The sequence below is a fragment of the Sturnira hondurensis genome, unplaced genomic scaffold (assembly GCF_014824575.4).
Source record: "Sturnira hondurensis isolate 20B ecotype Veracruz unplaced genomic scaffold, ASM1482457v3 Scaffold0015659, whole genome shotgun sequence".
NCBI classification, from domain to species: domain Eukaryota; kingdom Metazoa; phylum Chordata; class Mammalia; order Chiroptera; family Phyllostomidae; genus Sturnira; species Sturnira hondurensis.
Genome location: NW_028088290.1, coordinates 1,798,408 through 1,814,608, shown reverse-complemented (window position 1 = coordinate 1,814,608; position 16,201 = coordinate 1,798,408). Strand labels below are relative to the sequence as shown.

The 16,201-nt window shown below is 33.8% G+C and overlaps 1 protein-coding gene across 2 annotated transcripts in view; it reads left to right on the top strand.

Annotated features, from left to right (window-relative positions):
- The window catches only part of DYNC2H1 (dynein cytoplasmic 2 heavy chain 1), a 346,577-nt gene that overhangs the window by 111,998 nt on the left and 218,378 nt on the right, over nucleotides 1-16,201 (top strand). For both annotated transcript variants that reach the window (XM_037065338.1, XM_037065337.1), the window contains exons 52-56: nucleotides 1,177-1,319; nucleotides 3,478-3,562; nucleotides 7,231-7,385; nucleotides 9,374-9,511; nucleotides 15,689-15,802. In XM_037065338.1, the coding sequence (XP_036921233.1) occupies nucleotides 1,177-1,319; nucleotides 3,478-3,562; nucleotides 7,231-7,385; nucleotides 9,374-9,511; nucleotides 15,689-15,802 (635 nt within the window). The remainder of the gene's footprint in view (nucleotides 1-1,176; nucleotides 1,320-3,477; nucleotides 3,563-7,230; nucleotides 7,386-9,373; nucleotides 9,512-15,688; nucleotides 15,803-16,201) is intronic.

Here is a 16,201-nt window from a genome sequence, read left to right as displayed (position 1 = left end):
TCTTCCTGTTTCTGTTGGTTCCCTGAATATTTTGCTTCACTTCACTTTGGGTATACTTCATTTGTTCTTTCATTTTGTGACCAAGCTCAATCAGTTCTGTGAGTATCTTGATTACCAGGGCTTTGAATTCTCCATCAGGTAGGTTGGCTATATCCTCATTACTTAGCTCTTTTTCTGGAATTTTGCTCTGTTCTTTTATTTGGGCCATATTTCTTTGTCCCAGCACACCTGTTAAGTTGTGTGTAGGAGGCTTAGATATTTACCAGGGCAGGGCAACCCTCCTCGCTGTACTGTGTTGTGGCACTACCTGTGGGGGAGGCACCAGAGAGGGAAAAATGTAGCTTGCCTGCTTGGCTCTAGCCCCACTTTCCAACGAATTCTGGTATTCTTGTGTGCTACTGGAAGTTTCTCCTACCGTGGCAACCCCGCCATAGTCCACAGTCAGCTCTAAGTCTCAGTTTCTCGTTCAGCCAGTCCTGCCCGCAGGTCCACCACCTTGCTGTGGGTTTGCTCCGTCTGCCTGTCTTACTAGTGTGGTTGGCCCAGTTGATTGTTTCTTTAATTCCTCAGTTATTAGAGTTCCATGCATTTTGATTTTCTAGCACTTCTGTTTATTTATTGATTTCAGATTGGTTGTTATCCTCCTTTTGGTTGTGGGAGGAACAGAAGGGTTTCTACCTATGCCTCCATCTTGGCTGGAACTTTGGTGCTACAATATTTTCAACTGTTTCAGAGCATAGATAATGTAGGAATGTTTCCAAATTCTTTTTTTGAAGGGAAAATAACATTGATATCGAAACAGGAAAAATAATATTTTTCTTAAAAGAAAACCAGATACCAATTTTGCTTGTGAATATTGAAACAAAAGTCCTAGAAAGAAAAATGAAATAGAATCCAGTATCACACTTGAAAAATAACACACAAAACATCAATATATTGTACATAGTTATCTTCTTCGTGTGATACACAAGTAATATTTTAACCAAAGTAAAAACACAACTAATATTTTAACCAAAATAAAAATAATATAATGCTGTTTCATAGCTTGTTTTTTTAATAACTCTTATACTTCCATTCCAGAAAATTTTAATCTTATAAAATGAGATAATATGTAGATTTCCCCAATTATTACTGCTGTAACATTACATAATTATAATTTTCTTATATAATTTTTAGGAATTCAACAAAACTTGCATATTGTCTTAATAATGGATTCTGCAAATTTAAACTTCATAATAAACTGTGAGAGTAATCCAGCACTGCATAAGAAATGCCAGGTGTTATGGATGGAGAGTTGGTCAGATAACAGTATGAAGAAAGTAAGTGTAACATTTGAATATGGAAATAAAAAAAATAAACACATTTTCTTTTTGAAGTTACTGATTTTGTTTTTTTTCCAATTTCTTTCATTCTTTTTTATGTACTATTTTATTTTATTTATTTTTTTGTTGACACTATTACACACGTCCCCCCATTCCCCCATTATGTCCCTGATACCCATTCCCCCACCTTCACCACATTGTTGTCTGTGTCCATGGACTTTGCATATATGTGCATGTTTTTTTGCCTAATCTCTTCTGGTACCCCCCTCTCTAGTATCTGTTAGTTTGTTCCATTTGTCTATGCCTCTGGTCCTGTTTTGTCCATCAGTTTACTTTGTTCATTAGATTCCACATATGAAGTTACTGATGTGCACAACTTCCCTTTGGTATTTGATATAATGGCCTTAATTGTGGCACTGGACATTTTTTATATGTTTGAAGATAACTGTATTTATTTTATATTCTTGTATGATATTATAGTTTCGTTGCATCTAGAATTTTAGGTTGAAGATTATATTCTTAATGACCATAGAGATATTTATTTTATTTTTAAAATATATACAGTTTACTGACTTGTTAAGTTAGCTTATAATAAAAACATCACAGTAATAATTTTAGCATATTTTAAGTTAAAATATTTATCTTTCAGAAAAATCTGTCATTACTATGCTATGTGTTTTAAATATGAAAGGCTAGGCAAAATGAAAGGTTGAGAAGAATGGATGTGTGAATCTGGAGTTCAGGGGGAAGGTCAGGCATAATATAGATAAAAAGTTTGGAATTATCAGACTATAGGTAATATTTAAAGCAATGAGACTGAATGATGTAACCAAAGGACTGAATGTTTACGAAAGAGGGAAAGGACTCAAAGACTGAACCCTGAGCACAAGGTGAAATGAAAATGAGGAACCCACAAAAACACTGAGAAGGAGCTATTAGAGAATAGGAGGAAAACCAGGGGAACGTGAAGACAAGAAAAGCTTAGGAGTGAAGGGAAGATATTGGAAGCCTAAAGTATAAATTTAAAATATTCTCACAGAAGCTTAGGAGTTTTGTTAGAAATTAGTAAAAGTGTTTGAGGAAAAAAAGCCTCTGGCTTGAGAATCATGGCACTTTCAAACCCTCCATTAGTTCAGGAATCTTTTGGCTTACCTTTTATTCAATCTGAGAAATTTCAGAAAATGATTTTTTTTCACCTAATTACCTGGATTACTTGTGCTTTCTCTTACTATTAATGATAACTGTATTAGGTGACAGAAATTGAAGATTTTTGGCTTTTTTTTATTTTTATAGATTTTATTTATCTATTTCTAGACAGATGAGAAGGAAGGGAGAAACAGAGGGAAAAACCTCTATGTGTGAGAGGTACATTGACCACCGCCTCTCGCATGCCCCCAAATGGGGACTTGGCTTGCAACCCAGCCATGTGCCTTGACTGGGTACTGAACTGTTGGCGCTCAGTCCACTGAGCCACATCAGCCAGGGCTTAGCTTTATTTAAAAAATTCATAGTTCTATTACTTTATTTTATTTCTGGGAAACTAAATAAGAGTTTTTGTATATTTTAAAATAGTAATCCTATGAGACTATCATATTTTGTATCGTAATCTGTTTGAGACTTGAGTTTCTTATTTGTAATAGTGGCAAAAACCTAGTTATAGCTAGATGGTAGTTTTTATAATTATCAGTTATGAAACTATTTTCTTTTACTTTTAGTTATTTCTTATTTGAGAAAGCTAAGAATCTTCACTATCTCTTTATGCCATGAGGTATTTTGTTAATTTTATGCAAATATTTTAATTATTGTGTGATTTTAAATGGCATTTGTAATTATTTTCTAACTTAATCCAAATTGTAATTTCCTTCATTTCAAAGTCTAATTGTCTTTTAAGCAAGGTATTGGAGCTTTCCCCTAAATGTAATTAATGTACAATCAATTAAATGTTTATATTTGTCAAAATCTTGTCTAGGAAATAATGTCTTTTAAAGATAGATATATTGATTTTTTTTCTTTTAGTCTGGAAATAATCCTAGAAGAAAAATGCAATTAATGCTTTGTGTGGTGTGTGTGGTAAAGGTTTTTAATCTTTGATATTGCATTTACTTAAAGTTTTTTATACTAATTGAGGTTTAAAGAATCACTCTTCATTTCTTAGATACCTGAAATGTTATTCAGTGAAACAGGTAGTGGAGAAAAATATGGTGACAAAAAAAGAAAAGGAGAAGAGAAAAAATATTCAGGTAATTTTGATTAAATTGATTTAAACTGATTTTTCTCTGTGAAATGGCCATCTAATGGCTCTGTGATATCAGAGCCATTAAAGATTCACAATGATTATTAATTTGAGTAATACAAAACTAACAATGTTATATCTTTTGATGAAAACTAAACTTTAAAGCTCTCTTTATTTTAAATAAATATTTATGTCATTTCATGTAAGACCTAACAGAATATGTATTGTTTGAATTTTAAATAATTAGGGGACAGTGACCAGAGGGGAGAGGGGAGGGAATTTCAGGGGAAATATGGGAGGGATTTAGAGGAACAAATATAAAGGATACATGGACAACAGCTGAGAAGGGTGGAAATGGAAGGGAGGGGGGGAGCATGGGAGGATGAGATGGGATGGGAGTAATAGACAGAAAACTGTACTTTAAAAATAAATAAATTTTAAAAAAACAAAAAAGAAATTAATAATTATACAGGTTTTGACACAAATAATGCCCCTTTTTATTACAAAATCTTTTGTTACAAAATCATAACCGTATAGTTCTGTGATATAACAATACCACACCCAATCATACCATATGACATTTTAGGTGAAATGTTCAAATGAACACTATAAATTATTACATCCATATCATTATCCTACCAACCACTTGAGCAGGTGTTTCGTGTGCTAGATCTTGTATATTTGACCCTAGTGATCTGAAGGGCCTTCTTGTATCTTTAGGGGTTTTTGGCTAATAGCCTACAATTTTTATATTATTTTTATTGCCTATATATGTCATGGCACTCAATTTATACCTGCAAAAGTTTTATGATATCCTTTGAATATGGGCATAATATTTCCTATGCTTGATATTAGCCAAAATGCTGAGAAGTGATATAATATTTTCTTAAGTATAATATTCTCATGTCGTTCTCCAGTTCCAAATAAATTTTCAATGTGATACTTATATTTCTTTTTACCATATAGTCATTCACTTATTTATTTAGCCATCTAGTCATCAAGTACTTATCGAATTTGTTTTATTTTAGGTACCAAGCTAGATACTGGAGGTGACTTTGGAGCTTATACTCTAGTGATAGCAAAAATTGTGTTATATATAAACATACAACTGATATACCAAGATAAGTGATGATAGAAGATTTTATGAAGTCCTGTGGAAAGTAAAACCTCTAATTGGCACATGTTGTAGAAGTGGAATATTACCCAGATAGGCAGTTTGAGAAAGAGCTTTCTGTTTAGAGTGACTAGCATGGAAAAGGCTTGGAGAAATAAAACAGGAACTTTTATTGAACTATAAATAGCCCAGACAGTTGAAACATAGGATGTATAAACAGTAGAGTACTAGATGAAGAGGGAAAGTAGCAGAGTCAGGTAGTAAAGAGCCTTCCATGCCATACTAAGGGATTTGAATTCTGACTTGTGCATGATATGGGGTAATCAAGAGATTTTATCTGATTTTTAAATTATATTTTATTGTTTATGCTTTTACAGTTGCCCCAATTTCGCCCTTTTTGCCTTCCTCCACCCAGCTCCCCCACTCTCTCTCAGTCCATCAGCATCCTGCTGTCCATTCTGTGGATTATACATGTATATATTCTTTGGCTAATCTCCTCACTTTCTTTCAACCAGTCTTCCCCTACCTCCTCCCCTCTTACTGTTGTCAGTCTGTTTCATGTTTCGATGCCTCTGATTGTATTTTACTTGTTAGTTTATTTTGCTCATTAGATTTCACATATATATGAGATCACATGTCAGTCTTTCTCTGACTGGCTTATTTCACTTAGCATAGTAGTCTGTAGTTCCATCCATGCTGTCACAAAAGGTAAGATTTCCTTCTTTTTTACTGCTGCATAGTATTCCATTGTGTAAATGTACCATGGCTTTTTTATCCACTCATTTTTTGATGGGCAGTTAGGCTGTTTTTAGATCTTGGCTATTGTAAATAACAGTTCTGTAACATAGGAGCGCATATATTCTTTTGAATTGGTGTTTTGTGATTCTTAGTATATATTACCAGAAGTGGGATAGCTTGGTCAAAAGGCAATTCCATTTTTAATTTTTTGAGGAAACTCCATACAGTGGCTGTGTCAGTCTGCATTTTCAACCAACATTGTACTAGTGTCTTCCTTTCTCCACATCCTTGCCAGTACTTGTCTGTTGATTTCTTGATGATAGTAGTTCTGGCAGGTATGAGTTTGTATCTCATTGTGGTTTTCATTTTCATCTCTCTGGTGATTAGAAATGTTGAGCATTTTTTCATATGCCTATGGGCCATCTGTATGTCCTTCCTGGAGAAGTGTCTATTCAGGTCCTTTGTGCATTTTTTAATTGGGTTGTTAGTCTTCCTGGTATTGCATTGTGTAAATTCCTTATATGTTTTGGAAATTAAACCTTTGTCGGATGTATCATTGGCAAAAATGTTTCTCCTATATAGTGGGTTCCATTTTCATTTTGATGATGGTCTCTTTAGTTGTACAGAAGCTTTTTAGTTTGATGTAGCCCCATTTGTTTGTTGTGTCTTTTGTTTCCTTTGCACTAGGCGATATAGCTGCAAAAAATATTGCTGTATGGGATGCCTGAGATTTAAGCTTATTTTCTTCTAGAATTTAAATGGTTTCATGACTTACGTTTAAGTCTTTTTTCCATTTTGTGTTTGTTCTGGTGTAAGGTGTAAGTTGGTGGTCTAGTTTCGTTTTTTGCATGTACTTGTCAAATTTTCCCAACACTACTTATTGAAGAGATTGTTTTTACTCCATTGTAAAAATCTTGCCTTCTTTGTCAAATATTAATTGACCATAAAGGCATGGGTTGATTTCTGGGCTATTTATTCTGTTGTATCGATATAATCAGAGTAGTGTTTTAGAATGAGAAATCTCTGGGCCCTTCTCTTTGTTCAGTTATTGTAAAATAGATTAATGAAGGAAGAAATCAAAGGCAATTGCACCACTATAGAAGGCTATTGCCTTCTATAATCTAAGAGGAAGGAATGGATTTGGGCAGATAACAAGAGTTAATCTAAAGGGGACATCATTATATAATGGCTGTGTCATACAAGGAAGGAGTCAATAATTTTTCTCAGGTTTCTGGCTTAGAATATTCATTAGAAGTTGATTTTATTTACTGGTATAGGGACTACAGAGGGAAAGAGATTACAGCGATCAGAGAAAGATGATGTATTTGGTCATGGATATTTTGAATCTAATATGAATATAGTGTTAAAATTTGTTTCATTTTAAATCCAGTTTCTTCCTATGTTAAATGAGAGTGGATAGGTGTTATTTGGTTTGCTATTGTTTTTCCATTTAAGCAGTTTTGGTTATTAAGGTTATTAAGCTTACTTCTGGATTACATGTGTTACGTTGTTCCATGTTACATGGTATGACAACCTGTGGATTTATCTTTTTGGCAGAAATAAAACCGTTCAGGGGAAATATATAATAATGGAAAGATTAAATAATTGAGTAACTACTGAAATTAAGTAATTCAAAATTCATAAGGAAATGGGAGCTATGAATAAATGTCTAGGTATGTCCGTGTACCTTTAAGTAAAAATGATGTCTCATATTTACAGTTATATAGGTAGAAGAACCTAGTATGAATTAAATATAGTTAAGATAATTTAACTCTATCCATTATGCATATATTAAGTCATTTTTGTTTTCTGTCTCTTTCTAGTTGATCCTGATTTTCTAAAATCATTTTTATTAATCCATGAATCTTGTAAAGCATATGGTGCTACCCCAAGCCGATACATGACCTTTTTGCATGTGTACTCTGCCATTAGTAGCAGCAAGAAAAAGGAATTATTAAAAAGACAGAGTCATTTGCAGGTATAGTATTGATAATCTTGAAATATTTTATGTATGTACAGAACAACAATCCAGGTTTTCCATGGTATATATTTAATATAATAAATATTGTACTGTATTAAATATCTCAGAACAAACTCGCTTATGTATCTGTATTGCTCACTAAATTGTAGTAATGGTTTTATTTTTATTCAGTAATTATTCCTCTTCTTAGCTGCATGTGTTTTTGTGCTTTTATAGATTAGAAATTCAGAAATACCTGTTACTAATTAAAACATAGTATTCAAGATTATGCTTTATAATAAACATTAAAACTAAAATAATATTTTATAAAAATAGTCTATGTATGTCAGTACAATCTGAACATTTTTCTTTCTGTATTTCTCTAATGGAAGCTTAAACTTAAATGTGGCATTAAAATGCCAGCCTCAGAATTTGCCAGAGAGCACCTCCTTTCCAAAGTTTTAGCTTCTGTTTGTTAATGTCACAGAACGAGGATTTATCTTAATTGACAGTTATCTTTATCCTTCTTTCTAGTGATTCACTTTTATTTATATTAAGCCACTGAGAACACGCTTTGGGAGGGTTAGTTTCCTGATTTAGCTCTGTGATGCTGTGGATAAATCACTTAGACTTGCCGAGCTGCAGCTTGATTGGGTCAGAGGCTGTTGTGTGTGTAGTAGGTAAATTACACATTTCCTGAACCTGCGTGATGCCTGTCCTTTGTGTTGGGGCCTCAGGAAATACTGGTTACATTTCTTCATTTTTCTGTTTTTATCTCTCTTTTTAGATCTTGACTATTGTAAATAACAGTTCTGTAACATAGGAGCGCATATATTCTTTTGAATTGGTGTTTTGAGATTCTTAGTATATATTACCAGAAGTGGGATAGTTTCTGACAAACAGCCACCTCCATGTACAAAAGAGGGAGTATTTTCATTTCCGTTCCTTGGGTTCTTCATGGGCAATAGGGTGGATACCATAAGTGCCAGGCCAGGGTCAAATAATCACTGTAAGAATTGGTAAGCTGTTTAGAATGAGAGCCAACCAGAACCATATGGGAGGCAGTGTCTTATAAAAAATATAGGTACTGGACAGACAAATCCAGATATTACCCAGTATAAAAAGAGTGACCTTTGAGTTCTTTTACCCTGTCTGTGAGACTTAAAAATGGAAAAGATTTACTGAGTTTTTTATACATTTTTTTGCTTTCCATTTCTGTCCCATTTAATGCAGTAGATAAAAAGCCACTGTTTAACCCATCAAATATGTTTTGATCTGTTCAGCTTTGGTATTTTCTTTTCTTTGGTCTTCATTTATTTTTGGAGACAGGGGAAGGGAGGGAGAAAGAGAGGGAGAGAAATGTTGATGTGTAAGATAAGCATTGATCAGTTGCCTCTCGCACAAGCTGCAGCTGGGGACCTGGCCCGCAACCCAGGCATGCATCCTTCACGGGGCTCAAACAGTGACTGTTTTGCTTTGTGCGATGATGTTCAACCAACTGACCCATGCTGGTCAGGCTCAGCTTTTTTGTCATGTTTTAATATATATTTTTCTTTTAAGCCTCTAGAGTGTTTACTATATCCTAGGGGTGTATAATTGAATAAATCAGTATAATTAGCAATAAGAAAAAAACCTAAGTTTTTATGTCAGTGTTTTATATGTGCATGCATGTTTACACTTTTGCTCGATTCTTGTAGGCTTTATTTATTTATTTGTTTTTTAAAGAGATTTATACTTTTTATGTTTTATTTATTTATCTTTAGAGGGGAAGGGAAGAAGAGGGGGAGAGAAACATCAATGTATGGTTTGCCTCTCGTGAGTCCCCTGCTGGGAACTGGCCTGCAACCCAGGCATGTGCCCTGACTAGGAATCGAACTGCGATTGTGTGGTTCACAGGCCCGCGCTCAATCCACTGAGCTACACCAGCCAGGGCGCTTTATTTATTTATTTACTGCATGAGTATAAAATTTCTGTGTAAAAATGTTGCCGATATTTTATTTATGTAGGCTGGTGTGTCTAAACTAAATGAAGCTAAAGCGCTTGTGGATGAACTGAACAGAAGAGCTGGGGAACAAAGTGTGTTACTTAAAACTAAGCAAGATGAAGCAGATGCTGCTCTTCAGGAGATCACAGTATCGATGCAGGTAACGTCTAGGGTGAACACAAAAATGCAAACGAGAGGGAGAGCATTTATACCTCATTGTTAATCAGTGTGAGAAATAACTTTTTAGTTATGTGATTAAAAAAATACTGCTTACTCCTATAAGTTGGACTGATAGTATTGTATACTTGAGCTTTTGTGGAAAAACTGGTATTTTTCCATAATTTTTAAATTGAATGTACTGGGGTTACATTAGTTAGTAAAATTATATAGGGTTAAGGTGTACAATTCTGTAACATATCATCTGTTTATTATATTGTGAGTTCACCACCCTGAGTCATGTCTCTATCACTGATTATCCTCCCTTTACATTCGCCTGCCTCCCCATCCCCATTTCCCTCTGGTAACGGTAATACTGTTGTCTATAAGGTGTTTGTTTTTGTCTTTAAATCTTAACTGTATGCTCAGTTCACCATATAATTGTTTATCTAAATCCTATATATACAGTTGTTTATAAATGATGTTATCTTCTGCTAGTTAAGTTGATTTTTTCCTTTTTTAAAAAAGATTTCATTTATTTATTTTTAGAGAGAGGAGAAGGGAGGGAGAATGAGAGAGAGTGATATATTAATGTGCGGTTGCCTCTTACACGTCCCCATCTGGGGACCTGGCCTACAACCCAGGCATGTGCCCGGACTGGGAATTGAACCTTCGACCCTTTGGTTCACAGGCTGGCACTCAATCCACTGAGCTGCACTAGCCAGGACTGATTTTTTTCTTTTACTTTTTTAAATAAAGATTTTATTTATTTATTCTTAGAGAGGGGAAGGGAGGGCGAAAGAGAGAGAGAAAAATATCAATGTGTGGTTGTCTCTCACATGGCCTCCACTGGGGACCTGGCCCGCAAACCAGGCATGTACCTGACTGGGAATTGAACCTGCGACCCTTTGGTTCGCAGCCTGTGCTCAATCCACTGAGCTGTGCCAGCCAGGGCTTTTACTTTTCTTAAAATTATCTCCTTTAGACTACAAGGGCTTTCCCTCCCTTTATTTTCTCAATATGTACAAAATAACTTTATTTATTCTATTTATATTTTCATGATCTTTAATGTTTTGATTGTATCCCCTTTTTTCTTTGCCTTTCTTTTGTTAAGTCCTTTTAAGAATTTCTCTGAGGTCTTTTTTTGCCTGGTTATTCTTTCACATCTTCACACCCTCTTAGGGTACTCTTGCACATTGTTTTAGTGTTTACTACCAACTACGTACTGACCCTTACCAAATCCATCTTCTGTTTTTTAGTCTTAATCCTTCCTCTGAGCTTCAGACTGAGATATCCAATAATCTGTTAGTTATGTTTTCTTGGAANTTTCTCAATTTGTACAAAATAACTTTATTTATTCTATTTATATTTTCATGATCTTTAATGTTTTGATTGTATCCCCTTTTTTCTTTGCCTTTCTTTTGTTAAGTCCTTTTAAGAATTTCTCTGAGGTCTTTTTTTGCCTGGTTATTCTTTCACATCTTCACACCCTCTTAGGGTACTCTTACACATTGTTTTACTTTTTACTACCAACTACGTACTGACCCTTACCAAATCCATCTTTTCTGTTTTTTAGTCTTAATCCTTCCTCTGAGCTTCAGACTGAGATATCCAGTAAGCTGTTAGTTATGTTTTCTTGGAAGTCCATGAACATTACGATTTTGAAAAAGATTCAAAACTGAACTCATAATTTCCTCTCCTATATTACTTTCCTTGGGTTATGGAACCACAATATACCTAATTATTCAAGACGGAATTTATAAAACATAGCTTCTTTTCCCTCAGTTCTTACAGCTAATGAATCATTAAATTTTGTTTATTTTACTTCCTTGATTATGTCTTAAATATATTTGTGTCCCTTAATATTGGCGACCATTAAACTTACTTCCAGCCTAATGTCTCTTTCATTTAAATTAACTAAGATATTTACATGACTAATGTAAAGCATGTATTTACAAGACTTCAAAAAACATCTATCTGAATAAAAGTGGTACAAACGTTCTTAAAAATGGGAAAGTTAGAAGACGTATGATTTACAGACTTATAAAGCTGCAGTAATCAAGTCATTACTGGTATAGTAATAGGCATATAGGTTATTGGAACACTGTGGGGCCCAGCAACAGACATAGTCATGCATGATCAATGATTTCATACAAAGGTATCAGTTAAATGGGGAAAGGACAGCCTTTAAAAAAATGGTGCTGGAATATTTATAATCCATGTGGAAAGAAAAATACCCAGATTTTTACCTTAAAACTTATAGGAAAATTAACTTGATATGGATCATATGTCTACATGTACAGCATAAAATTATAAAATTTTGGAAGAAAATATAGGAGAAAATCTTCATCATGCTGGATGAGGCAAATATTTCTCAAATATAATACCAAAATAGAAGAAAAAAAATAGATTGGATCATATCAAAATAAAAAACTTCATGCTCATTTAAATAAATTCCAAAGAAAATTGAAAGGAAAATTGCAGACTAGGAAAAATTATTTACAAAATATGTATCTGATAAATGACATGTATCCAACAATACAGAAAGTATGTTAACTTGATAAAGCAAACAATCCAACTTAAAAAGTGGGCAGACAATTTGAACATGTTATTTATGAAGGAAAACATATGAAGATCAGTAAACACATGAAAAGATGCTCAGCATTATTACTCACCAAAAATATAATCCCCTTGTTTTCAGCATTAGGCCTCATCCTAGTCTTTAAGTGTGCCTGGTAAATCTCAAATCCAGAAATCCTTTGACTTAATTTTTATGAAAAATAACCTTTTATCCAGTCTTCTGCTAGTCAGGAAGGGGAGTGATATGACTCCAGGAACTGCATATTTTCAAAAATTAAAAAAAATATTTGGTGAGACTTGAAAAGAGTCAGGTATTCTGTTATTTTCGTCACCTACAGCATTCTCTCATAGTCTCCCGGCTTGTTTCATGAACGGATGCCTCTCTGCCTGGGCACAGCTGCCATTCTAGGATCTTTGTTCGTCACCACTTGGTTTCTTCCTTTGTTTCTGTGAAGTCTGTTTCCTAAGAGCTTCTTGAGAAAGGATACATGAGAAAGGGTTTGGAGATTTCACCTATCTGAACATTCTGTTCTGTCCTTGGTTGGTTGGGTGGGTGGATGCTGGGAATAGTATTCTAGTTAGGATATATTTTTTCCAGACCCTGACGCTATCACTATTGTCACATTTTTTCTATCTCCCATTGCTCTTATTGAAACACTTATAGTTACTTAATTCCTAATCTTTTTGAAGTGAACAGTTTTTTCCTCTTTTGAAATTTTTTAGATCTTTGTTTTCCTTGTTCTGAAAGTTATGATATTGCATTGGCTTAGGGTTATTCTCATTTATGTGCCAAACACTGTGTGGGTTCTTTCCACCTGAACACTTTTTTTTTTTTTCAGTTTGAGTAATTTCCTTAAATTATTTGCTGGATAATTTCTTTTCCTGTATTTCTTTTTTCTTGCTGTTTAGAATATTTATTATTTTGTCTTTGAGCTTACTCATCTCATTCTCTAATTTTCTTGTTTTCTAACCTGTTTTCTTTTTTATATTTTTGGTCTACTTTCTTTAAAATTTTCTCAACTCTGTTTTGTAATTCTTCTACTTTTTTTTTAATACTCACCAAAGGACATGCTTATTGATTTTAGAGAGGGAGAGAGAGCAAGAAAGAGAAAGAGAAAGACAAACATCTATTGGTTGCCTTCTTTATGTGCCCCAGCAAGAGACAGAACTCACAAACTAGGCAGATCCCCTGGCCTGGAATGGAACTAGCCCCCTTAGTTGCACAGGATGATGCTCCTACCAACCCAGCCACCTGGCCAGGACCTCCTACTGAGTTTTTCATTTCTGTTATATTATTTCTCATGAGGGTTATTTAAACCTCTAAATGTTTTCTTTTTGCAGGGTTCTTCTTATTTTGTTTGTTTGTTTGTTTCAGTGTTGCAGTATCTCCACTTAACTTGTGGAGGGTATTTTATGGAATTTCCCTTTTCTCAAATATATCATTTTATTTTTTGCTTTTTTCTCACCATTTACACAAGAGGCTTTCTTCTTGTCTGGTCATCTTCATTGGAAATCTGAATATGAGAAGGGGACGCATGTATTGTGAGCGTCACAAAAGGGCTCTCTGGACTGATTTGAATTACTTAATGGAAAGAAGATTTCACCTGATATGTCAAAATAAATTCATTGGCATTTGGGAAATTTTCAAAGGCAATTTTACCACATGATTGATGGTTATGAAACACATTCAGTGTTTACAAGATATTATTATTGAATTTCTGACCCGGTAATATATCAGAAAATCAAACGCAATTTTCATACTGTAGAACTTAAGCATATTTTATTTCTTAAGGCAGTTTGGAACCAAATTAATACAAATATTTATTTAAAATAGCAAGCAGTGTTAAAATACATGTCAAGTACTTCTTGTATTTAAAGAGTAATTTGAGATATCAAAAAAGGTGAAGGCTAAATAAAAGATAATACAGTTAATAACTGTATATTTATAAAGGGAGATCTTCAATACTATGTGCACCTGTGTTCCCTCAGATTAGTGAACATTAGTAATATACATTATTTTAATACTCTTTTCTCTGGCATATTCTACGAAGACATTTTTATAACATTGTAGCTAGTTGTATTGCCTGACAGAAGAATAACTATGAATCTCCTAAGTTAATTAATGTTGCTTAATTGTAAATAGCCGATATTTGTTTGTTATTTTGTAAAAAAAAAAGTACAGTCTGGAGAGACAGCTTGAATGCCAAACTGTGTAATTTCTAAAGCCTGTGACATAAGGAAAGTATAAATGAAATGCAGTAAGAACTCACAATAAGGATAACTTCCATTGGAAGAGAAAGTTAATAGAAGAAGAAACACATCAGCTAGGACTTTAAGGAGGAATTTGGCTTGTGCAGATGGAGAAAATGCTTTCCCTGTTTAGGAATGGTAGCAGAGATACGAAGGCAGAGGTGCTTGTGGAACGTAAAAATGTGATTGAGCTAATGATGTGTAAGGTGCCTGCAGAGTGGGATATATAAGGAAAATTTGGTTGTCTCAGTGTGTGTGAATTTTGGCTATAAATTGGAACCACTTGGGAAGTCTTTAAAAATATCGGTGCCCTAGCTGCATCTAGTTCTAAGTATATCAGCATATTTGGCACTAGGTGTTAATTTTTAAGCTCCCTGAATGATTGTAATATGTTTGAGAACTGCTGTTGTAAGGATTTTGACAGGTTTCTTTTTTTAAAAATTTAATTCTTGTTCAAGTACGGTTTTCTGTCTTATATTCCCAGCCCTGCCCCCCCAGTGCTCCCCAACTCCCTCCCATTTCCGCCCCCCACCTTAGTTATTGTCCATATGTCCTTTATACTTGTTCATGTGAGTCCATCCCCTTTTCCCCTGTGATTCTCTCCTCTCTCCCCTCTGGTCCCTGTCAGCCTGTTCCATATTTGATTTTCTTTGGTCATATTTTGTGGATTTTGACAGGTTTCTTGATGAACTACCTCTTTGGTTTTTCTGTTAGTATAAATAAACCAAATACAAACATTCACAATATTCAAGCATTTTTATATATGTAGGACCCTGACTTTACATTGATGAGCAAAGAGTTCATGTGTTATTAGTATGAGATTTAGTGTTCTTTGAATTTTTACCAATTTTGTTCATATATTTGCCACCATATTATTGTCATGATTTCAATTAATTGTTCTCTAAAGAAATACAGACTTCTAATATACTGTAGCCTCTAAGAATTAAGAGTCTCTACTATTAGAATTACAGAAGACTTCATTTTTTAGTTTCTTCATTTATGAAATGAGCATAATAGTACTAACCTTTCTAGGTTATTTCTAGCAAATGTTAAATGTATATTATGATCATTTTTTAGTTTACACATTTGGTTTTTATACATATAATAAGAGTTTAGTGCTTTGCTGTTTAAAGAAATTAAAACAAATAAAGCATAAGACTTCCTGACAGTAAATATAGAGTAAATTATATCATTGCTTTCCCAGACACTTTAGAAATTGCCATGTCAGCATTAGTTTAAAAAGCATTTAATAGAAAATCTCATTTCAAAATAACTCATATTTTTGGCATGTTTTTAACTAATTATTGAGTGCATTAAAATTTATTGAAATGTCATTTAAATATTTTTATAGGATGCTAGTGAGCAAAAGACAGAACTTGAAAGACTAAAGCTCAAGATAGCAGATGAAGTTGTTAAAATTGAAGAAAGAAAAAACAAAATTGATGATGAATTAAAAGAAGTACAGGTAAGTTAAAAAACAGAAACATTATAAGAGCCATTTACATTTTTGACTACTAGTTGTGTAAAAGATTTTAAACATTACTTGTTCAACTTATTTTCTAATAGTATTAGCAAATGTGGCTCTAACTAGAATATTACTTGTGAAAGAGGAGCATGAAGGAAAGTCTCCTGGGGGAAATAAGCAAATTAACTGATCAGCGTTAAAATAATCCTTGTTTTCTGTGAATCATGTTTTGAATATAGAGGGAAAAAAATGTGATATGGGTAAATTAAGACAAACTCTTAAGCTCTTTGTCCTGAGACTTGACAAAATTAACTAACTAGTTCCAGAATATAAAGAGCCTTGAATGTGGCAATTTGTCTCAAAACACAGTAGATTTTCCAGATTAGATGTTGCAGTTAT